General features: G+C 52.1%; 1 protein-coding gene across 9 annotated transcripts in view; it reads right to left on the bottom strand.

Moving 5' to 3' along the window:
- Positions 1-25,283, bottom strand: part of masp1 (MBL associated serine protease 1) — a 354,556-nt gene that overhangs the window by 212,252 nt on the left and 117,021 nt on the right. For 8 of the 9 annotated variants that reach the window (XR_010976007.1, XR_010976006.1, XM_068042858.1 and 5 more), the window contains exon 7: positions 19,844-19,962. The exons of the other annotated variant lie outside the window; for it this stretch is intronic. Coding sequence is in view for 6 of the 8 variants with exons in the window: in XM_068042858.1 (XP_067898959.1) it covers positions 19,844-19,962 (119 nt within the window). In the remaining 2 variants the exon portion in view is untranslated. The remainder of the gene's footprint in view (positions 1-19,843; positions 19,963-25,283) is intronic. 9 annotated transcript variants of the gene reach the window in all.

Here is a 25,283-nt window from a genome sequence, read left to right as displayed (position 1 = left end):
GATCTTTAAAATGCCATGAGCAAGTGCAGAAAATAATCAAAAAGGCTAATGGAATGCTAGCCTTTATATCTAGAGGATTGGAGTATAAAGACACAGAGGTTATGCTGCTGCTGTACAAAACCCTGGTTAGACCCCACTTGGAGTACTGTGAGCAGTTCTGGGCACCACATCTTAGGAAGGATATATTGGCCTTGGAGGGAGTGCAACGTAGGTTTACAAGAATGATACCTGGACTACAGGGGTTAAGTTACGAGGAGAGATTACACAAATTAGGCCTTTTTTCGCTAGAATTTAGAAGGTTAAGGGGTGATCTGATCGAAGTCTTCAAGATATTAACAGGAAAAGACAGGCTGGATAAAGATAAACTATTTCCACTGGTTGGAGATTCTAAAACTAGGGGGCATAGTCTAAAAATTAGGACCAGACCATTCAGGAGAGATGTTAGGAAGCACTTCTTCACGCAAAGGGTGGTAGAGGTTTGGAACTCTCTCCCACAAAGTTGAAATTGAAGCTAAAATAGTTGTTAATTTTAAATCTGAGATAGGTAGATTTTTGTTAAGCAAAGATATTTCGGGATATGGGCCAAAGGCAGGTATATGGAGTTAGGCCGCGGATCAGCCATGATCTTTACACAGAGGGTGGTGAGTGCCTGGAACTTGCTGCCGGGGGAGGTGGTGTAAGCAGGTACGATAGCGACGTTTAAGAGGCATCTTGACAAATACATGAATAGGATGGGAATAGAGAGATACGGACCCTGGAAGTGCAGAAGGTTTTAGTTTAGACAGGCATCAAGATCGGCACAGGCTTGGAGGGCCGAATGGCCTGTTCCTGTGCTGTACTGTTCTTTGATCACATTGAATGGATGACAGGCTCGAGGGGCTGAATGGCCTACTCCTGTTTTATCTTCCAATGTTCTTCCTATGTTCCTATAAATCTGCAGGCCTACCACTGGAGTGGGGTTTAGCTCATGACCCATGGCAAGTCCATCTGTGCCAGTGGCGGGACCCTCTAATACCTCTGTGGCTGCAGCCTCTGCGGCCGCCCATGTGGCCCCGTCACCATTCAAGCTGATCACTCGTAGCCATGGGGTGAAGAGCTATGCCCACCCCAACATGTCTACTCAGGCTTGCGTGAAGGCAATGGCTGAGGTTAGAGTCAGAGAGTTATACAGCAAAGAAACAGGCCCTTTGGCCCATCGTGTCTGTGCCAGCCATCCAGCACCCAACTATTCTAATCCCATTTTCCAGCACTTCGCCTGTAGCCTTGTATGCTATGGCGTTTCAAGTGCTCATCGAAATACTTCTTAAATATTGTGAGAGTTCCTGCCTCCACCACCTCTTCAGGCAGTGTGTTCCAGATTCCAAACACCCTGGGTGAAAAAACCTTTCCTCAAATCACACCTAAACCTCCTATCCCTTACCCTAAATCTATGCCGATGAAGGGTCACTGACCCGAAACGTTAACTCTGCTTCTCTTTCCACAGATGCTGCCAGACCTGCTGAGTGATTCCAGCATTTCTTGTTTTTATTTCAGATTTCCAGCATCCGCAGTATTTTGCTTTTACCTAAATCTATGCCCCCTGGTTCTTGATCCCTCTTCTAAGGAAAAATGTTTCTTCCTATCTAACCTATCAATGCACCTCATAATCATGTACATCTCAATCATGTCTCCCCTCAGCCTTCTCTGCTCTAAGGAAAACAACCCCAGCCTTTTCAGTCTCTCTTTATAGCTGAAATGCTCCAGCCCAGGCAACATCCTGATGAATCTCCTCTGCACCCTCTCCAGTGCAATCACATCCTTCCTATAGTGTGGTGACCAGAACTGTACACAGTACTCCAGCTGTGGCCTAACTAGCGTTTTATACAGCTCCATCATAACCTCCCTGCTCTTATATTCTATGCCTCGGCTAATAAAGGCAAGTATCCCATATGCCTTCCTAACTACCTTATCTACCTGTGCTGCTGCCTTCAGTGATCTATGGACAAGTACACCAAGGTCCCTCTGACCTTCTGTATTCCCTAGGGTCCTACCATCCATTGTATATTCTTTTGCCTTGTTAGTCCTTCCAAAATGCATCCCTCACACTTCTCAGTATTAAATTCCATTTGTCACTGATCCGCCCATCTTACCAGCCCATCTATATCGTCCTGTAAACTAAGGCTTTCCTCCTCACTATTTATGACACCACCAATTTTCGTGTCATCAGCAAACTTACTGATCATACCTCCTATATTCACGTCTAAATCATTAATGTACACTACAAACAGTACGGTCTCAGTACCGATCCCTGTGGTACACCACTGGTCACAGACTTCCACTCACAAAGACAACTTTTGACCATCACCCTCTGCCTCCTGCCACGAAGCCAATTTTGGATCCAATTTGCCAAATTGCCCTGGATCCCATGGGCTCTTACCTTCTTAACCAATCTCCCATGTGGGACCTTATCAAAAGCCTTACTGAAGTCCATGTAGACCACATCAACTGCTTTACCCTCATCTACACATCTCGTCACCTCCTTGAAAAATTCAATCAAGTTAGTTAGAGATGATCTCCCCCTGACAAAGCCATGATGACTATCCCTGATTAATCCCTGCCTCTCCAAGTGGAGATTAATGCTGTCCTTCATCATTTTTCCCAATAGTTTCCCTACCACTGATGTTAGACACACCGGCCTGTAATTATCTGGTTTATCCTTGCTACCCTTCTTGAATAATGGTACAACATTCGCTGTCCTCCAATCCTCTGGTACTTCTCCAGTGGCCAGAGAGGATTTGAAAATTTGTGTCAGATGCCCTGCAATCTCCTCCCTTGCCTCACATAACAGCCTGGGATACATCTCATCTGGGCCTGGGGATTTATCCACTTTTAAGCCCGCTAAAACAGCTAATACTTCCTCCCTTTCAATACTAATATGTTCAAGTATATCACAATCCCCCTCCCTGATCGCTACACCTACATCGTCCTTCTCCATAGTTAAAACAGATGAAAAGTAATCATTTAAAACCTCACCTATGTCCTCCGGCTCCACACACAGATTGCCACTTTGGTCCCTAATGGGCCCAACTCTTTCCCTGGTTATCCTCCTACCCTTAATATACTTATAAAATGCCTTAGGATTTATCTTTATCTTGCCCGCCAGTGTTTTTTCATGTCCCCTCTTCGCTCTCCTAATTACTTTTTTAAGTACCCCCCTACACTTTCTATACTTCTCCATTGCCTCCGCGGTTTTCAGCGCTCTGAATCTGCCATAAGCCTCCTTTCTTTCCTGATTCAATCCTTTATATCCCTTGTCATCCAGGGTTCCCTGGACTTGTTGGTCCTACCCTTCACCTTAACGGGTACGTGTTGCTCTGAACTCTCACTATTTCCTCTTTGAATGACTCCCACTGGTCTGATGTAGACTTTCCTACAAGTAGCTGCTCCCAGTCCACTTTGGCCAGATCCTGTTTTATCATATTGAAATTGGCCTTCCCCCAATTCAGCACCTTTATTTCTGGTCCACCTTTGTTCTTTTCAATAACGACCTTAAATCTTCCAGAGTTATGGTCACTATCCCTGAAATGCTCCTCCACTAACACTTCTACCACTTGTCCAGATTCATTCCCTAGGATTAGGTCCAGTACTGCCCCTTCTCTTGCTGGACTTTCTACGTACTGGCTCAAAAAGCTCTCCTGGATGCATTTTAAGAATTCCGCCCCCTTTAAGCCTTTTGCACTAAGATTATCCCAGTTAATATTGGGGAAGTTGAAATCCCCTACTATTATTACCCTATTATTTTTACACCTCTCTGAGATTTGCCTACATATCTGCTCCTCTATCTCTCCCTGACTGTTTGGAGGCCTGTAGTACACTCCCAGCCAAATGATTGCCCCCTTTTTGTTTTTAAGTTCTACCCATCTGGCCTCATTTGAGGAACCTTCTAAGATATCATCCCTCCTTACTGCAGTAATTGACTCCTTGATCAACAGTGCAATGCCACCTCTCTTTTATCCCCTCCCCTATCACGCCTTAAGATTCTATACCCTGGAATATTGGGTTGCCCCTCCCTCAACCATGTCTCTGTGATAGCAATAATATCATAATCCCATGTGTTAATCAACGCCCTCAATTCATCTGCCTTACTAGTAAGAATCCTTGCCTTAAAATAGATGCAATTCAACCTTGCATTTTTCACTTGTGCCTTACCTGGTCTTTATTTGCTCTGCCTTCCAAACTGACTCACTTTCAGTTCTACATTACCATCTACTGTAACTCCACTCTGTATCCCATCCCCCTGCCAAATTACTTTAAACCCCTCGCCCCCCCAGCAACAGTACTCGCAAACCTTCCAGCAAGGATGTTGGTCCCGTTCCAGTTCAGGTGCAACCCGTCCAACTTGTACAGGTCCCACCTTCGCCAGAAACAGACCCAGTGATCCAGGAAACTAAAACCCTCCCTCCTGCACCATCTCTTCAGCCACGTATTCATCTGCTCTATCCTCCTATTCCTAGACTCACTAGCACAGGCACTGGGAATAATCCAGAGATTACAACCTTAGAAGTCCTGCTTTTTAATCTGCTTCCGAGCTCCCTAAATTCTTGTTGCAGGACCTCATCCCTTTTTCTATCTATGTTGTCGGTACCAATGTGTATCACGACCTCTGGCTGTTCACCTTCCCCCTTCAGAATGTCCTGCAGCCGCTCCTTGACATCCTTGAGTCACGTTTGTGGCCACAAAAACGCCTACCTACACCCCTTACGATAGAATCCCCTATCACTATAGCTCTTCCACCACTTTTTCTCCCCTGCTGTGCAGCAGAGCCCTCCGTGGTGCCATGAACTTGGCTGTTGCTACTTTCCCCTGGGAGGTCATCCCCCCCCCACAACAGTATCCAAAGCGGTATATCTGTTTGAGAGGGGGATGGCCACAGGGGACTCCTGTACTACCTGCCTGTGCCTACTACTCCGTCTGGTGGTCACCCATTCTCTTTCCTGCCTGTGCAGCCATTACCTGTGGTGTGACCACCTCACTAAACGTGCTATCCACGACTTCCTCAGCATCGCAGATGCTCCGCAGTGAATCCACCCGCAGCTCCAGCTCTGTAATGTGGGTAGTCAGTAGCTGCAGATGGATACACTTCCTGCACACATGGTCACCAGGGACACTGGAAGCGTCCCTGATTTCCCACATAGCGCAGGAGGAGCATATCACGGGGCTGAGCTCTCCTGTCATGACTTACCTTTAAATTAATTTAGTTACTTCCTTTAAAAAATACAAATTACATTCGGGGCCTTGTTCTACTCCAAACACTACCCAGTACAATCTAAAGTCCTTAATAAATTACACTAATTTAAATAATACTACTCACCTTATCGCTTGAAGTTTTTGAAAAAAAACTTTCCCCTTTTTTAAACAATTTAAATGCACTAACAGCTGTTACTTACCCAACCAATCACCAAGCAGAATTCCTGTAATGTCACTAAGTTTTTTTTCCCTCTTTTCCTGGAGGTGGGATCGTGACGGAGGCGGGACCAGCTGGCGCAGCCGGGACATCCGCCCCACAGTGTGTGGTGGATGTGTCAGCCCCTGGCGGTGACGACCCGGAGGAGGATGGGGATTCGGTGCGGGGCACGGAGGACGACCTTGATTCCATCGCCAGTGAGGTGGTGGAGTCCCTCGTGCCTCCCACCAAGTCTCCTCTCATCCCCACGGCGGAACTCCGGGATTTCCTCGCGGCTTGCAGGGGTTGCCGCAATAACATTCAGCTGGCCCTCGGCCGTTGGTCACATCTGACGCTGATCATGCGGTCCGTCCGTGCGGCCCTCATGAATGCGGGGGAAGGGCATGAAACTGGTTGAGAGGCGCCGCTTTAACACATTCCTCAATGGGTTGCTGGGGGATTGGAAGGCCAGGTGCACTTCCACTCCCTCCTCACAGTGAGGTGTTGGTGACGGGTTTTAAGTACTTTTGACATGAAGATAACCATAGCCAGCCTCAACATCAACGGCAGCAGGGGGTCTCACCGCAGATTTCATAATCTCTCAGTCCTTAGGGAAGGGAGATACGCGGTGAGCTTTCTGCAGGAAACCCACACCGTTCCGGGAGACGAAACCACCTGGCTCCTGGAGTGGCAGGGTGGGGTCTACATGAGTCACCTCACCCCTATTTCTAGTGGGGTGGCTATCTTGTTGGCCCCGACTTTTCAACCGGAGATCTTGGGGGTCAAGGAGCTAGTGCCGGGCCGCTTGCTCGACCTCGCCGTTCGCCTGGGTAGCGTGCCGCTCCACTTTGTGAACGTGTACGCGCCCAGGCCAGGCGCGTTGCAAGCGCGCTTCTTTGAAGAAGTGTCCGCTCTCTTGAGCTCCATCGATAGCGGCGAGTGCATCATCCTCGGGGGGGGATTTTAACTGCACCCTCAAGGTGGGGGATCGCTCCGGTCCCAAGCGCGGCCAAGCGTCGGTGGAGAAGTTGAGGGGACTGATCAGCTCCTTTAACTTGGTGGACGTCTGGCGGAATCTCCATCCCGACTCCAGCGCCTTCACGTGGCGGTCTGGAGGAGGGGGGTCGCGAATCGACCGCCTCTACATTTCGCAGGCGTACGTCTCCCGCGTTTCAGCGGCCTCCATGTAGCTGGTGCCGTGCTCGGACCACCGCCTGGTGTGGGTGGAGTTTACTCCGCTCCGCACGCGGGCGGGGTCCACGTACTGGCACTTTAACAACCGGCTGCAGGAGGACGAGCGATTTCGGGACTCGTTCAGTCGATTCTGGGCCGACTGGAGAAGGAAGCAGGGGGGCTTCCCCTCCTTGAGGCTATGGTGGGATGTGGGCAAGACTCACATCCGCGTCTTCTGTCAGGAGTACGCGAAGGGGTCGACCAAGAGGCGGGAAGCCGAGATCGGTCGCCTTGAGAGGGAGGTGCTCGACTTGGAGTCCCGCCTCGGTCATGCCGTCGCGGACCTGGCCCTGTGGCAGGCGTACAAAGAGAAGAAGGGCGCGCTGAGGGACCTGCAGCTCATAGGGTCCCGAGGCGCGTACGTGATGTCGCGGATCCAGATCCTGGAAGATTTGGACCGCGCCTCACCCTTCTTCTACTCGCTGGCAAAATGGAGGGGGGTCCGTAAGCAGCTCGTTGAGTTGCTGGCCGACGACGGATCCTCCATCACGGATCCGGAGGGAATGGGCCTCCTGGTCCGTACTTATTACAGTGCGTTGTTCTCTCCGGATCCGTCCAGCGAGGATGCGCGCAGAGTTTTGTGGGAGGACCTGCCGCAGGTCAGCCCGGAGGGCGCCGCAGGATTGGAGGCTCTGCTCACGTTGGCGGAGCTGACTGGGGCCCTCCACCAGCTCTCAAGGGGCAAATCCCCAGGGCTGGATGGGTTGACCGTGGAGTTTCTCAGGGCATTCTGGGACATCCTGGGGGACGATTACGCGCGGGTCCTGGGGGAAAGCATGGCGACCAGGGAGATGCCCCTCTCGTGGCGCAGGGCGGTCATCGTCCTGCTGCCGAAGAGGGGCGATCTCCGCCTGCTTAAAAACTGCCGTCCGGTCTCCCTCCTCAGCACGGATTATAAGATCTTTGCCCGGGCTATGTCTACCCGTCTGGGCTCCGTGCTGGCCCACATGATCCACCCCGACCAGTCCTACACGGTCCCGGGCCGGTCCATCCAGGACAACATCCACCTGGTCCGGGACCTGATCCATCTTTCCCAGAGGACTGGTCAGTCGGTCGCCTTTCTCTCCCTCGATCAGGAGAAGGCGTTCGACAGGGTGGATCACGAATACCTTTTCGGGACTCTGCGCGCTTTCGGACTTGGGCCGCATTTCGTGGCCCGGGTCCGACTTTTATACGCCGCCGCAGAGTGTCTAGTCAAAGTTAACGGGTCCTTGACGGCGCGCCTTCGCTTTGGGAGAGGAGTGCGTCAGGGATGCCCCATGTCCGGCCAATTGTATACCATCTGCGTGAAGCCCTTCCTGTGCCTGCTTCGCAGGAGGTTGACGGGATTGGCTCTGCGTGAGCCGGCCATGCGGGTCGTCCTCTCGGCTTACGCCGACGACGTGCTCCTCGCAATCACAGATCCCATTGACTTGCAGAGGATGCGCGACTGCCAGCAGACCTTTTCTGCTGCGTCCTCCGCGAGGATCAATTGGGAGAAATGTTCCGGACACCTGGTGGGTCAGTGGCGGGTGGACTCCCTGCCGGAGGAGATGACACCTTTTGCGTGGAGTACCACGCACCTCCTCTATCTGGGAGTCCATCTTAGCCCCGCTGAGGAAGCCTGGCCGGCAAACTGGCAGGAGTTGGAGGCGAAAGTCACCGCTCGGCTGGGGCGCTGGACAGGACTGCTCCGAGTGCTTTCCTACAGGGGCCGAGCATTGGTCATAAACCAACTGGTGGCCTCCATGTTGTGGTACCGGTTGGTCACTTTGGCCCCGTCCCCTGTATTCACCAACAAGATGCAGAAGAAACTCGTCGATTTCTTCTGGGGCAAGAGGAAACACTGGGTCTCTGCCGTGGTCCTGAGGCTCCCGATTGAGGAGGGCGGCCAGTCGCTAGTGTGCATCCGCACCCAGGCTGCGACTCTCCGCCTTCGGACCCTGCAGAGATACCTGTATGTCGAGCTTCCTCCCAGATGGTGTGCGCTGGCGACGTATTTTTTCCGCCGATGTCACTGCCTTCAAGATGACACGCAGCTCCCGGTGGAGTCCGTTAGCCGCGCCTCTCTGAGGGAGTTGCCTGTCTTTTACCGGGAACTATTCCGAGTCTGGAACATGGTCGCTTCCAGTCAGGGCGATCCCCCACCGGCGGAGGAGAGCGCCTCGACTGTCCGGGCGGCCGACTCCGGGGACGGTCCGGTAGGCGGAGGAGTAGCCGAAACCCCCGGGACGCCCCTCACTGTGGGTGGCGAGGGGGCTCGGGAGTGCGGAGCGATCCTGGCCGAGCTGACCCCCGCTCAGCCGGAACTGCTCATCGGACCCAGGCCCCGAAACCCTCCTCGGGAGCCGGTCCCGCACAACCCGAGCCGCCTCTAGGAAATGCCTTCCGTGCCATTCCAATCGGCGCAGAGGGGTTTCCTGTACGGGCTGCTCCTGCACACTCTCCACTTCCTCGCCCTCGTCAGCTGGCCGGACACGCCCTGGCGGTCTGCGTTACCATCTGGCGGCGAGGGGAAAACCCGATGGAGGTCTCTCTACGCGGGAGTCTTCCCCCTTTACATCGGGGCCCTGGGGTGCAGGGTGCTGCACACAGCAGTCCCGTGCAATAGACCTTTAAGTCGGTTCACGGACTCCCAGGCCGCCTGTACTTTCTGCGGCCTGGACGAGTCCGTGTTCCACATATATACGGAGTGTGCGAGGTTGCAGCCCCTATTTGAGTGTCTGAAGGCGCTGCTCCTCAAATTCTGGCTGCACTTCAGTCCCACGTTCCTGATCTTTGGGCACCCGGTGCGGAGGGCCTTGGGCCGGGAGGAGGATCTCCTCGTCGGTCTGCTCCTGGGCCTGGCCAAGGTGGCAATTCACAGGTCCAGGTTGCGGGCCGTCAGGGGGTCCGTCCTCCCCGATTGCCTGCCCCTCTTCCGCGGTTACGTTCGCGCCCGGGTGTCCCTGGAAAAGGAGCATGCGGTGTCCGCCGGTACGCTTGAGGCCTTCCGCAACCGGTGGGCACCGCAGGGACTGGAGTGCATCGTCGACGCCGAGAATGGCATTTTAATTTGAGTTTTTTCTTTATTTATCTGTTTTTAATAAAGTTATTTTAAAACTGTAAATATGTATATAAAGGGGGCCTGAGGAATAAAGGCCACCTTATAAAGAAAAAAAAACAGGGTTGGATACAGAGTAAAGCTCCCTCTTGTCCCCATCAAACACTCTAAATTTGCCAAACAAATTTGAATGAATTTTTTGAGCATGTGACCAGGTGTGTAGATGAGGGTAGTGCAGTTGATGTAGTTTACATGGATTTCAGCAAAGACTTTGACAAGGTCCCACATGGGAGACTTTATCAAGAAAGCAAATGCAGATGGGATACAAGGTAACTTGATAAGGTGGATTCAAAATTGGTTTAGCTGTAGGAGAGAGAGAGTGATGACAGACGGGTGCTTTAGTGACTGGAAGCCAGTGTCCAGTGGCGTACCACAGGGATCTGTGCTGGGTCCCCTATTGTTTGTCATTTATATAAACGACATCGATGACTATGTGGGGGGTAGGATCAGTAAGTTCGCGGATGACACAAAGATTGGCCGAGTGGTTAACAGTGAGGTGGAGTGTCTTGGGTTACAGGAAGATATAGACGGGATGGTCAAATGGGCAGAAAAGTGGCGGATGGAATTTAATGCTGAAAAGTGTGAGGTGATACACTTTGGAAGGAGTAATGTGACACTGAGGTATTCAATGAATGGCCTGACACTGGGAAGTTCCGAGGAACAAAGGGACCTTGGCGTGTTTGTCCATAGATCTCTGAAGGCAGAAGGGCAGGTTAATAGGGTGGTGAAAAAGGCATATGGGACACTTGCCTTTATCAATCGAGGCACAGATTACAAAAGCAGGGAGGTCATGTTGGAGTTGTACAGAACTTTGGTAAGGCCACAGCTGGAGTACTGTGTGCAATTCTGGTCACCACATTATAGGAAGGATGTGATTGCACTGGAGGGAGTGCAGAGGCGATTCACCAGGATGTTGCCTGGGATGGAACATTTAAACTATTCTTCCCTTAAGAGGGAAGGTCTTACGAGGAAAGGCTGAGGGACTTGAGGTTGTTTTCGTTGGAGAGAAGGAGGAGGAGAGGTGACTTAATAGAGACATATAAGATAATCAGAGGGTTAGATAGGGTGGATAGTGAGAGTCTTTTTCCTCGGATGGTGATGGCAAACGAGGGGACATAGCTTTAAGTTGAGGGATGATAGATATAGGACAGATGTTAGAGGTAGTTTCTTTACTCAGAGAGTAGTAGGGGCGTGGAACGCCCTGCCTGCAACAGTAGTAGACTCGCCAACTTTAAGGGCATTTAAGTGGTCATTGGATAGACATATGGTTGAAAATGGAATAGTGTAGGTCAGATGGTTTCACAGGTCGGTGCAACATCGAGGGCCGAAGGGCCTGTACTGCGCTGTAATGTTCTAAATTCTAAACTCTAAGCTATGAAGAGAGGTTGGATAGGCTTGGGTTGTTTTCACTGGAGCAAAGACGACTGAGGGGTGACCTGATCGAGGTGTACAAGATTATGAGGGGCATGGACAGGGTGGATAGGGAGCAGCTGTTCCCCTTCGTTGAAGGGTCAGTTACGAGGGGTCACAAGTTTAAGGTGAGGGGCGGGATGTTTAAGGGGGATTTGAGGAAGAACTTTTTTACCCAGAGGGTGAATGCCCTGCCTGGGAGGGTAGTAGAGGCAGGTTGCCTCACATCCTTTAAAAAGTAACTGGATGAGCATCTGGCACGTCATAACATTCAAGGCTATTGGCCAAGTGCTGGCAAATGGGATTGGGTAGACAGGTCAGGTGTTTTAATGCATCGGTGCAGACTCGATGGGCCGAAGGGCCTCTTCTGCACTGTATCATTCTGTGATTCTGTGACAGGTACAACACGGGGTTAGATGCAGAGTAAATCTCCCTCTGCACTGTCCCCCATCAAACACTCCCAGGAAAAAAAAATAAAAAAAACGGGATTGGCTGGGCAATTTGGGAAGCACTTCCTTCCTGCAATCAGGGGGAGCAGTAGCACCTGTGTTGCTGCAACTGCAACTAGAGTGGAGTAACTGGAGAGGAGACAGCAGAGTGGAGTAACTGCAAAGAGGTGACTGTAGAGTGGAGAAGCTGCATTTACTGTGGAACTGTTGCACCTTTTCAAGACTAAGACCTGCAAATCATTTTGAAGAGGTGGGTGTTGGAGCACCAGAGAACTGTTGGTTGTTTGGACTGTTGGGGGAGGGAGGAAGCACCGGAAGATCCAGGGGTGGGGCTGCCAAATTCTATTGGGAGCCCCTGTATTTGCTCGTGTTTATCTTCCATCCTGCACAAAAGGGGCTCCCTTCCCACCCCCAACTGTGTGGCTCGGGACGGCTGGAGCTGCCCGGCTGAAGAAAGTCTTCACAGTCTTTACAGAACAGTGGAAAAGGGAGAGGATCGGGCGGGTCTAACTGACCCAGGCGAGGAACCCTCCCCTAACTGGAAGACAGGACTGTGAACTCTGAAGTAAGGTGTCTAACCACCAAACCACAGCAACATCCTCACAGCTCATCTCTCCCTTCCAACACTCGGCTGTCTATCCTCTCCTCTCCTTGTCCTTTTCCTTTGCAGCCCTATTCTCCTCTAACCCCACTCCTCCCATCATATTGCTTTAGTTTAAAAACTGTCAGTTTATTTCTTAAAGGTGGGCGTAGCTCTGCAACCCCATGGCAGGTCCCTCCTCACCGGTGGCGGGGCCTTCTCACACGTATGCTGCTGCAGCTATTGCCCCGTCACCGTTTGCATTAATAACATCAAAGCATGGGGTCAAGAGTTACGTCCACCCAAACATGACGATAGAGGCATGTGTGAAAGCAATGGCCGAGGTTGTCGGCCCTTCAGCCATTGTTGCAGCCTCTAAAATGTACGGGAAGGCAGTGTTTTTCCTGAAGACCGAGCAGGCGGTGTCCTTGGCTCTGAGCAAGGGGCTCACCATGGGCGTGACCTTTCTGCCAGTAGACCCCCTGGAGGCCACTGCGCAAAGGGTCATTTTGTCAAATGTCCCGCCCTTCATTCCTGGTGAGCTCCTCCTTCCCCACCTGCACCATCTGGGGGACGTAAAGACGGGGCTCACCCCAGTCCCGCTCGGTCTTCGGGAGAACAGCCTCCGGCACGTGTACTCCTTCCGCCGCCAGCTATTCATGCAGCTGGCGTGGGAGGAGGTCATAGAGGACCATTTCGATGTAGAGTTCCAGGGGACGGCCTACCGTGTCTTCTGGACCTTGGACGTAAGAACTGCCCCAACCTCCCAGCTGCCAACTCCACCTCGGCAGCACAGGGTGGCGCCGCTGCACTTCCTCCCACCCCACCTACACCTCCACCAGATACCGTTCAGTTGGTGTCAGAGGCTGTGATTTTCACAGCCTCCGGTGGGGTGGGGGGTGCCCGTCCAAGTGGAAGGAAGGCGCAGTGGCAAAATAAACATAGAGAGTCACGTCCCCTGGACACCGTGACACAACCCGAGTCTGAGCTCAGCCCAAGGCCTGCTCCCAGGGAGTCCACCTGCCCCAGGGCTGGGCTCAGGCCCAGGGTAACCAGGCAGAAGGTGGTTGCGGAGGCAGAGGCCCCTGATGACGACGAGGTCTCTGAGCCTCCGCGCCCCTCCCGAAATAAGAGGAGGGGACGTCCCTCCTCTGAAGAAGGCCTTGAACCACAGGGACCATCTCCTGGCGTGGGTCCTCAGGCTCCCCTTGCCACCAGCACGATTAGGGTCTCGAGCCCTGAGCGGAAGCCCTCCACCCCTCGGAATGGAGGTGCAGGAGATGCCACTGTGATCTTGTCATCTCCTGAGGTGGGGGGCCCGGCCTTGGTAGGAGAATCTGTGGACCCCACGGGAGAAATCATTCCTTTGGCCGATGGGTCGGGTGCTCTGGGTGGGAGCGAGACTTGTGAGGGTCCGCTCTCCCAACAGCCCTGACGCTGCCGCCCGGGAAGTGTTCGACCCAGAGGCCAATCTGTAATTCTCTATTTGCTGGCCTTGTGGGTGCTGGCGGGGCAGGAGATGACCTCCTCTCTCTGCCTCCACTCTCGGCTCTGGCTGGATTTCCGGAGTCGGGAACTTCTGTCTCCCCTGGACCGCTCATTGGCCTGGGGACGGATCTGGAGGGGGTCGCTGGCGCCCACAGGCTTCAGTTCCATCTTTGCACCCAGAGAGGACTCCTCCGCCATCGATTCTGGGTGTGGGATCATGACGGAAGTGGGACCAGCTGGCGCGGTCAGGACGTCTGCCCCGCAGGTGTGTGGTGGGTGTGTTGGCCGCTGGCAGTGACGACCCGGAGGAGGACGGGGACTCAGTGTGGGGCACGGAGAACGATCTTGATTCCATCGCCACTGAGGTGGTGTAGTCCTTCGTGCCTCCCACCGAGTCTCCTCTCATCCCCACGGCGGAACTCCGGGATTTCCTCGCGGCACGCAGGGGTTGCCGCGATAAAGTTCAGCTGGCTCTCGGCCGTTGGTCGAATCTGGCGCTGATCATACAGTCCGTCCGTGCCGCCCTAAAGAAAGCGGGCAAGCGCGCGGACGTGAAACTGGTTGAGAGGCGCCATTTTAATGTGTTCCTAAATGGGTTGCTGGGGGAGTGGAAAGCCAGGTGCACTTCCACTCCCTCCTCACAGTGAGCTGTTGGTGTCGGGTTTTAAGTACCTTGGACATGAAGATAACCATAGCCAGCCTCAACATCAACGGCAGCAGGGGGTCTCACCGCAGATTTCATAATCTCTCAGTCCTTAGGGAAGGGAGATACGCGGTGAGCTTTCTGCAGGAAACCCACACCGTTCCGGGAGACGAAGCCACCTGGCTCCTGGAGTGGCAGGGTGGGGGCTACATGAGTCACCTCACCCCGATTTCTAGTGGGGTGGCGATCTTGTTGGCCCTGACTTTTCAGCCGGAGATCTTGGGGGTCAACGAACTAATGCCGGGCCGCTTGCTCCACCTCACCGTTCGCCTGGGTAGCGTGCCGCTCCACTTTGTGAACGTGTACGCGCCCATGCCCGAACTGATCAGCTCCCTCAACTTGATGGACGTCTGGCGGAATCTCCAACCCGACTCCAGCGCCTTCATGTGGAGGTCTGGAGAAGGAGGGTCCCAAACTGACCGCCTCTACATTTCGCAGGTGTATAGCTCCCGCGTCTCGGCGGCCTCCATGCGGCTGGTGCCGTGCTCGGATCACCACCTGGTGTGGGCGGAGTTCATTCTGCTCCGCACGCGGGCGGGGTCCGTGTACTGGCACTTTAACAAACGGCTGCTGGAGGACGAGCAATTCCGGGATTCGTTCTGTTGCTTCTGGGCCGACAGGAGAAGAAGCAGGGGGGCTTCCCCTCCTTGAGGCTATGGTGGTATGTGGGCAAGACTCACATCCGCGTCTTCTGTCAGGAGTACGCGAGGGGGTCAACCAAGAGGCGGGAAGCCGAGATCGGGCGCCTAGCGAGGGAGGTGCTCGAACTGGAGTCCCGCCTCGGTCAAGCCTTCGCGGACCCGGACCTGTGGCAGGCTGACAAAGAGAAGAAGGGTGCCCTGAGGGACCTGCAGCTCATAGGGTCCCGAGGCACGTACGTGAGGTCGCGGATCCAGATCCTGGAAGATTTGGACCGCGTCTCACCCTTCTTCTACTCGCTGGAAAAATGGAGGGGGGTCCGTAAGCAGCTCAACGAGCTGCTGGCCGACGACGGAGCCTCCATCACGGATCCGGAGGGATTGGGCCTCCTGCTCCATACTTATTACAGTGCGTTGTTCTCTCCGGATCCGTCCAGCGAGGATGCACGCAGAGTTTTGTGGGAGGACCTGCCGCAGGTCAGCCCGGAGGGCGCCGAAGGATTGGAGGCTCCATTCACGTTGGCGGAGCTGACTGATGCCCTCCACCAGGTCTCAAGGGGCAAATCCCCAGGGCTGGATGGGTTGACCGTGGAGTTCCTCAGGGCATTCTGGGACGTCCTGGGGGACGATTACGCGCGGGTCCTGGGGGAAAGCCTGGCGACCGGGCAGATGCCCCTTTCGTGGTGCAGGACGGTCATCGTCCTGCTGCCGAAGAGGGGCGATCTCCGCCTGCTTAAAAACTGGCATCCGGTCTCCCTCCTCAGATTATAAGATCTTTGCCCGGGCTATGTCTACCGGCCTGGGCTCCGTGCTGGCCCACATGATCCACCCCGACCAGTCCTACACGGTCCCGGGCCGGTCCATCCAGGACAACATCCACCTGGTCCGGGACCTGATCCATCTTTCCCAGAGGACTGGTCAGTCGGTCGCCTTTCTCTCCCTCGATCAGGAGAAGGCGTTCGACAGGGTGGATCACGAATACCTTTTCGGGACTCTGCGTGCTTTCGGACTCGGGCCGCATTTTGTGGCCCAGGTCCGACTTTTATACGCCGCCGCAGAGTGTCTAGTCAAGGTTAACGGGTCCTTGACGGCGCCCCTTCGCTTTAGGAGAGGAGTGCGTCAGGGATGCCCCATGTCCGGCCAGTTGTACACCATCTGCGTGGAGCCCTTCCTGTGCCTGCTTCGCAGGAGGTTGACGGGATTGGCTCTGCGCGAGCCGGCCATGTGGGTCGTCCTCTCGGCTTATGCAGACGATATGCTCCTCGCGGTCACAGATCCCGTTGACTTGCGGAGGATGGGCGACTGCCAGCAGACCTTTTCTGCCACGTCCTCTGCAAGGATCAATTGGGAGAAATGTTCCAGACTCCTGGTGGGTCAGTGGTGGGTGAACTCCCTGCCGGAGGAGATGACACCTTTTGCGTGGTGCACCACGCACCTCCTCTATCTGGGAGTTCATCTTAGCCCCGCTGAGGAAGCCTGGCTGGCAAACTGGCAGGAGTTGGAGGCGAAAGTCACCGCTTGGCTGGGGCGCTGGACAGGACTGCTCCGAGTGCTTTCCTACAGGGGCCGAGTGCTGGTCATAAACCAACTGGTGGCCTCCATGCTGTGGTACCGGTTGGTCACTTTGGCCCCGCTCCCTGTATTTGCCACCAAGATCCAGAAGAAACTCGTCGATTTCTTCTGGGGCAGGAGGAAACATTGGGTCTCTGCCGCGGTCCTGATTCTCCCGATTGAGGAGGGCAGCCAGTCGCTGGTGTGCGTCTGCACCCAGGCTGCGACTCTCCGCCTTCGGACCCTGCAGAGATACCTGTACGTCGTGCATCCTCCCAGATGGTGTGCGCTGGCAACGTATTTTTTCTGCCAGTGTCACTGCCTTCAAGATGACACTCAGCTCCCGGCGGAATCCGTTAGCCGCGCCTCTCAGGGAGTTGCCTGTCTTTTACCGGGATCTATTCCGAGTCTGGAACATGGTCGCCTCCAGTCAGGGTGATCCCCCGACGGTGGAGGAGAGCGCCTCGGCTGTCCAGGCGGCCGACTCCGGGGACGGACTGGCGGGCCGAGGAGTAGCCGAAGTCCCCGGGACGCCCCTCACTGCGGGTGGCAAGGGGGCTCGGGAGAGTGGAGCGCTCGGATCCCCGCTCGGCCAGAACAGCTCATCGGACTCCGGCCCCGAAACCCTCCTCGGGAGCCGGTCCCGCACAACCCGAGCCGCCTCTAGGAAATGCCCTCCATGCCATTCCAATCGGCGCAGAGGGGTTTCCTGTACGGGTTGCTCCTTCACACTCTCCACTTCTTCGCTCTCGTCAGCCGGCCGGTCACGCCCTGGCGGTCCGCGTTGCCATCTGGTGGCGAGGGGAAACCCTGATGGAGGTCTCTCTATACGGGGGTCCTCCCCCTTTACATTGGGGACCTGGGGTGGAGGGTGTTGCACAGGGCAGTCCCGTGCAATAGACTTTTAAGTAGGTTCATGACTCCCAGGCCGCCTGTACTTTCTGCGGCCTGGACGAGTCAGTGTTCCACGTTTACACGGAGTGTGCGAGGTTGCAGCCCCTCTTTTGATTATTTGAAGGGGCTGCTCCTCAAGTTCTGGCTGCACTTCAGCCCCACGCTCCTGATCTTTGGGCACCCGGTGAGGAGGGGCTTGGGCCGGGAGGAGGATCTCCTCGTCGGTCTGCTCCTGGGCTTGGCCAAGGTGGCAATTCACAGGTCCAGGCTGCAGGCCGTCGGAGGGTCCGTCCTCTCCGATTGCCTGCCCCTCTTCCGCGGTTACATTCGCGCCCGGGTGTCCCTGGAGAAGGAGCATGTGATGTCCGCCGGTACGCTTGAGGCCTTCCGCGACCGGTGGGCACCGCAGGGACTGGAGTGCATCGTCGACGCCGAGAATGGCATTTTAATTTGAGTTTTTTGTTTATTTATCTGTTTTTAATAAAGTTATTTAAAAAATATCTATATAAAGGGGGCCTGAGGAATAAAGGCCCCTTCGACATAAAAAAAAACGGGGCTCGATACAGAGTAAAGCTCCCCCTTGTGCTGATCAATTTGCCTCTTGCCCACACACAGTCTGACAGTCAACCATTTTGCACATTCGGCAGCAAAGGGAGGAACCTTCTATCCTGCTTTGTTTGGGCATTATTCGCAGCCAACTTCTAGAGCTGAATGTGTTGTAAACGAGTCTCCCAAAATCAATGTTACTGCAATAAAACTGTCACCTCAAAGAGGAGAAACTCTGAACCATGCTGAGGAGTGACTTATTCTGATGCTTTCACCACTGTTTGTATGGACATTGTCAGATGGTTCAGAGCAATCTCCAGTCCCTTTTTCCACTGAACTTTAAAATTTCTGGTCCACTTTTTGGATTTCACTGGAAGTACTGAATAGACCAAACTTTGGAATCTCAGGATGTTGTGAGGCCCTGACAGAGGATTTAGTTGCCTCAGTGATGGAGCATAAACATCAGAGGCTGATGTGGAACGTTTTCACCATTTCCCAGAGCTCAGTGTTATTATCATCGACTCTAACTGTGGTTAAATGATATCCTCTCCACATTTATCTAACACGTACTCTTCCCCAAGGAAACACATGGATTATCTGGAGAGAACAGAGATTTACTAGAATGGTAACAGGGATGAGTGACTTCAGTTATGTGGAGAGACTGGTGAAGCTGGGGTTGTTATCCTTAGAGCAGAGAAGGTCAAGAGGAGATTTTGACAGAGTAAATAAAGAGAAGCTGTTTCCAGTGACAGTGGGGTCAGTAACCAGAGGACACAGAGTTAAGGTAATTGGCAAAACCATCAGAATCAACATCTGGGAAATACTAATTTATGCAGCGAGTGGTTAGGATGTGCAATGTGCTGCCTGATAGGGTGGTGGAGACAGATTCACTCGTTGCCTTCAAAAGGGAATTGGATAAATACTAGGAGAAACATTTGTAGTGATATGGGGAAAGGAGGTGAGTGGGACGAACTGAATTCCTCTTTGAAAGACAAATAAGAAATGCTGGAAATACTCAGTATTTCAGGTCAGTGACCCTTCTTCAGAACTCAGTTCTGAACTCACTGACCTGAAACGTTAACTCTGCTTCTATCTCCACAGATGCTGCCAGACCGGCTGGGTATTTCCAGCATTCCTTGTTTTTATTTCAGATTTCCAGGATCTGCAGTATTTTGCTTTTATTTATCCCCTTTGAAAGAGATGGCCCATTCAATGGACTGAATAGTTCCTTCTGTGTTGTACTATTCTATGATTTGAAATTGTGAGACATGAGGCAAGAGAAGGTACAAAACAGAAATATGTGCACGAACTCAGACAGGGTCACCTGAATATTATGGATTGCTGGCTATGCTAATAGCAGATCTGAAGGGCTGGGGTATATAATGGTGCAAAGCCTCACAATCGCCTGTTAGTTACTCCCTCAGTGGGAGGCCCAGGTTCCCACAGCATCAGTCTCCCATTCAATTCTCTGTGAGGTCCATGTGTGACACAGAATGCCCCAAATGCCTGCTTTCTGCAGATATTGTATCGCTAGTCACAGTGACAGCATCTCTGGCAGGATTTCCAACAGGAGCCTGAGAATCGCCCAGACACTGCCCCAAAGTCCACTGCAGGACTTTAATGGACTAGCCATCACGGGAAGAGGCTAAGTGAAGACAGGATGGTCCCTGATTTCCAGTCCCACTTGTTCCTGATGTCAGAAACACAGCAAACAAATTACAATATTGTTTTCTCAATTAAGTTTTTTAAGATATAAAACTGCACGAATAAAACAAAAAGATAGCTGACTGATGAACAGAAGAGATGCTAAATTAATTTAAGAGTAACAAAGTTTTTGGATAAAATACCTTCACAAATTTAAATCCAATGTTACATCTGATCTGGACCTGATCTTTGAATGAATATCCATCCAGGACAGGTTCAATTGTGCCATTGGCAGGAGGGTACACAACAGGACAAGGAGTGCCTGCAAAAACACAAAGAGACATTAATATATAACCTGGGAGAATTTTGATCATCTCCAAACCAGATTGAGAATCTTTCTCATCTAAACCAGATGAAGAATCTATCTTATCTATCTCAGAGTGAAATTCTTTCTCATCTACCCCAGAGTGAGAAAACTCCTTATTTATTACAGTGAGAATTTTCCTCATCGATCTGAGAGGGAAATTCTTCCTTATCGATCCCAGAGTCAGAATCTTCCTCATCGATCCCAGAGTGAGATTCTTCCTCATTGATTCCAGAGTGAGAATCTTCCTCCGATCCCAGAATGAGATTCTTCCTCATCGATCCCAGAGTGAGAATCTTCCTCCGATCCCAGAATGAGAATCTTCCTCATCGATCCCAGAGTGAGAATCTTCCTCATCCATCCCAGACGGAGATTCTTTCTCATCGATCCCAGAGAATCTTCCACGATCCCAGTGAGAATCTTCCTCATCGATCCCAGAGTGAGAATCTTCCTCATCGCTCCCAGAATGAGAATCTTCCTCATCGAACCCAGTGAGAATCTTCCTCATCGATCCGAGAGGGAGAATCTTCCTCATCGATCCGAGAGGGAGAATCTTCCTCATCGATCCGAGAGGGAGAATCTTCCTCATCGATCCGAGAGGGAGAATCTTCCTCATCGATCCGAGAGGGAGAATCTTCCTCGTTCATCCCAGAGGGAGAATCTTCCTCGTCCATCCCAGAGTGAGAATCTTCCTCGTCCATCCCAGAGTGAGAATCTTCCTCGTCCATCCCAGAGTGAGAATCTTCCTCATCGATCCCAGAGTGAGAATCTTCCTCATCGATCCCAGAGTGAGATTCTTCCTCATCGATCCCAGAGTGAGAATCTTCCTCATCGATCCCAGAGTGAGAATCTTCCTCATCGATCCCAGAGTGAGAATCTTCCTCATCGCTCCCAGAATGAGAATTTTCCTCATCGATCTGAGAGGGAAATTCTTCCTTATCGATCCCAGAGTCAGAATCTTCCTCATCGATCCCAGAGTGAGATTCTTCCTCATTGATTCCAGAGTGAGAATCTTCCTCCGATCCCAGAATGAGATTCTTCCTCATCGATCCCAGAGTGAGAATCTTCCTCCGATCCCAGAATGAGAATCTTCCTCATCGATCCCAGAGTGAGAATCTTCCTCATCCATCCCAGACGGAGATTCTTTCTCATCGATCCCAGAGTGAGAATCTTCCTCCGATCCCAGAATGAGAATCTTCCTCATCGATCCCAGAATGAGAATCTTCCTCATCGAACCCAGAGTGAGAATCTTCCACGATCCCAGTGAGAATCTTCCTCATCGATCCCAGAGTGAGAATCTTCCTCATCGCTCCCAGAATGAGAATCTTCCTCATCGAACCCAGTGAGAATCTTCCTCATCGATCCGAGAGGGAGAATCTTCCTCATCGATCCGAGAGGGAGAATCTTCCTCATCGATCCGAGAGGGAGAATCTTCCTCATCGATCCGAGAGGGAGAATCTTCCTCATCGATCCGAGAGGGAGAATCTTCCTCATCGATCCGAGAGGGAGAATCTTCCTCATCGATCCGAGAGGGAGAATCTTCCTCGTCCATCCCAGAGGGAGAATCTTCCTCGTCCATCCCAGAGTGAGAATCTTCCTCGTCCATCCCAGAGTGAGAATCTTCCTCATCGATCCCAGAGTGAGAATCTTCCACGATCCCAGAGTGAGATTCTTCCTCATCGATCCCAGAGTGAGATTCTTCCTCATCGATCCCAGAGTGAGAATCTTCCTCATCGATCCCAGAGTGAGAATCTTCCTCATCGATCCCAGAGTGAGAATCTTCCTCATCGATCCCAGAGTGAGAATCTTCCTCATCGATCCCAGAGTGAGAATCTTCCTCATCGATCCCAGAGTGAGAATCTTCCTCATCGCTCCCAGAATGAGAATTTTCCTCATCGATCTGAGAGGGAAATTCTTCCTTATCGATCCCAGAGTCAGAATCTTCCTCATCGATCCCAGAGTGAGATTCTTCCTCATTGATTCCAGAGTGAGAATCTTCCTCCGATCCCAGAATGAGATTCTTCCTCATCGATCCCAGAGTGAGAATCTTCCTCCGATCCCAGAATGAGAATCTTCCTCATCGATCCCAGAGTGAGAATCTTCCTCATCCATCCCAGACGGACATTCTTTCTCATCGATCCCAGAGTGAGAATCTTCCTCCGATCCAAGAGTGAGAATCTTCCTCCGATCCCAGAATGAGAATCTTCCTCCGATCCCAGAATGAGAATCTTCCTCATCGATCCCAGAGTGAGAATCTTCCACGATCCCAGTGAGAATCTTCCTCATCGATCCCAGAGTGAGAATCTTCCTCATCGCTCCCAGAATGAGAATCTTCCTCATCGCTCCCAGAATGAGAATCTTCCTCATCGAACCCAGAGTGAGAATCTTCCCCATCGAACCCAGTGAGAATCTTCCTCATCGATCCCAGAGTGAGAATCTTCCTCATCGATCCCAGAGGGAGAATCTTCCTCGTCCATCCCAGAGGGAGAATCTTCCTCGTCCATCCCAGAGGGAGAATCTTCCTCGTCCATCCCAGAGGGAGAATCTTCCTCGTCCATCCCAGAGGGAGAATCTTCTTCGTCCATCCCAGAGTGAGACTCTTCCTCGTCGATCCCAGAGTGAGAATCTTCCACGATCCCAGAGTGAGAATCTTCCTCATCGATCCCAGAGTGAGAATCTTCCTCATCGATCCCAGAGTGAGAATCTTCCTCATCGATCCCAGAGTGAGAATCTTCCTCATCGATCCCAGAGTGAGAATCTTCCTCATCGCTCCCAGAGTGAGAATCTTCCTCATCGCTCCCAGAGTGAGAATCTTCCTCATCGACCCCAGAGTGAGAATCTTCCTCATCGACCCCAGAGTGAGAATCTTCCTCGTCCATCCCAGAGTGAGAATCTTCCTCATCGATCCCAGAGTGAGAATCTTCCTCATCGATCCCAGAGTGAGAATCTTCCCCATCGATCCCAGAGTGAGAATCTTCCTCATCGCTCCCAGAATGAGAATCCTCATCGAACCCAGAGTGAGAATCTTCCACGATCCCAGTGAGAATCTTCCTCATCGATCCCAGAGTGAGAACCTTCCTCATCGATCCCAGAGTGAGAACCTTCCTCATCGATCCCAGAGTGAGAACCTTCCTCATCGATCCCAGAGTGAGAACCTTCCTCATCGCTCCCAGAGTGAGAACCTTCCCCATCGATCCCAGAGTGAGAATCTTCCCCATCGATCCCAGAGTGAGAATCTTCCCCATCGATCCAAGAGTGAGAATCTTCCCCATCGATCCCAGAGTGAGAATCTTCCCCATCGATCCCAGAGTGAGAATCTTCCCCATCGATCCCAGAGTGAGAATCTTCCCCATCGATCCCAGAGTGAGAATCTTCCCCATCGATCCCAGAGTGAGAATCTTCCCCATCGATCCCAGAGTGAGAATCTTCCCCATCGATCCCAGAGTGAGAATCTTCCCCATCGATCCCAGAGTGAGAATCTTCCCCATCGATCCCAGAGTGAGAATCTTCCCCATCGATCTCAGAGTGAGAATCTTCCCCATCGATCTCAGAGTGAGAATCTTCCCCATCGATCTCAGAGTGAGAATCTTCCCCATCGATCTCAGAGTGAGAATCTTCCCCATCGATCTCAGAGTGAGAATCTTCCCCATCGATCTCAGAGTGAGAATCTTCCCCATCGATCTCAGTGAGAATCTTCCCCATCGATCTCAGAGTGAGAATCTTCCCCATCGATCTCAGAGTGAGAATCTTCCCCATCGATCTCAGAGTGAGAATCTTCCCCATTGATCTCAGAGTGAGAATCTTCCTCATCGATCCCAAAGGGAGAATCTTCCTCATCGATCCCAAAGGGAGAATCTTCCTCATCGACCCCACAGTGAGAATCTTCCTCATCGACCCCACAGTGAGAATCTTCCTCATCGACCCCACAGTGAGAATCTTCCTCATCGACCCCACAGTGAGAATCTTCCTCATCGATCCCAAAGTGAGAATCTTCCTAATCGATCCCAGAGTGAGAATCTTCCTCATCGATCCCAGAGTGAGAATCTTCCTCATCGATCCCAGTGAGAATTTTCCTCATCGATCCCAGTGAGAATCTTCCTCATCGATCCCAGAGTGAGAATCTTCCTCATCGATCCCAGAGTGAGAATCTTCCTCATCGATCCCAGAGTGAGAATCTTCCTCATCGACCCCAGAGTGAGAATCTTCCTCATCGACCCCAGAGTGAGAATCTTCCTCATCGACCCCAGAGTGAGAATCTTCCTCATCGACCCCAGAGTGAGAATCTTCCCCATCGATTCCAGAGTGAGAATTTATCTGATCTCCCATCCCAGACTGAGATTCTTTCTCATCTAGCTCAGACTGAAAGTTGACATCATGAGTGAGAATCATTCTCTTCTGAGACTGAGAATGTTTCTGGTTATCCCTGTATCAGAATCTTTCACATCTCCCACACCTGAAGTTATTTTTTCAGCTATCCCAAAGTGTGAATCTTTCTCTTCCATGCAGACTGAGAATCTTCCTCGTCTCCTACTCCAGTGTGAGATTCTTTTTCATCACAAGACAGAGAATTTTACTTTGTTTTCCTTTCATGGGATGGGGACGTCGCCAGCTAGGACTAGCATTTATTGCCCATCCCTAATTGCCCTTGAGAAAGTGGTGGTGAGCCGTTTCTTGAACCGCTGCAGTCCTTGGGGTGTAGGTACACCCACAGTGATGTTAGGAAGGGAGTTCCAGGATTTTGACCCTGTGACAGTGAAGGAATGGCAATATAGTTCCAAGTCAGGATGGTGTGTGACTTGGCGGAGAACTTGCAAGTAGTGGTGTTTCCATGCGTCTGCTGCCCTTGTCGTTCTAGGTCACAGCGGTGATGGGTTTGGAAGGTGCTGTTGAAGGAGCCTGGGTGAATTGCTGCAGTGCATCTTGTAGATGGTACACACTGCTGCCACCAGTGCTAGAGGGAGTGAATGTTTAGGCTCACCACAGAATTCCCAGCCTCTGACCTGCTCTTGTAGCCACAGTATTTATATGGCTGGTCCAGTTCAGTTTCTGGTCAATGGTAGCCCCCAGGGTGTTGATAGTGGGGGATTCAGCGACTGTAATGCCATTGAATGTCAAGGGGAAATGATTAGATTCTCTCTTGTTGGAGATGGTCATTGTCTGTCACACATGTGGTGTGAATGTGACTTGCACTTATCACCTAAGCCTGAATGTTGTCCAGGTCTTGCACATGGACACAAACTGCTTCAGTTTCTGAGGAATCATGAATGATGCTGAACATT

This window comes from Heterodontus francisci, chromosome 11, assembly GCF_036365525.1.
Source record: "Heterodontus francisci isolate sHetFra1 chromosome 11, sHetFra1.hap1, whole genome shotgun sequence".
NCBI classification, from domain to species: domain Eukaryota; kingdom Metazoa; phylum Chordata; class Chondrichthyes; order Heterodontiformes; family Heterodontidae; genus Heterodontus; species Heterodontus francisci.
This window is presented reverse-complemented; position numbering and strand designations above follow the sequence as displayed.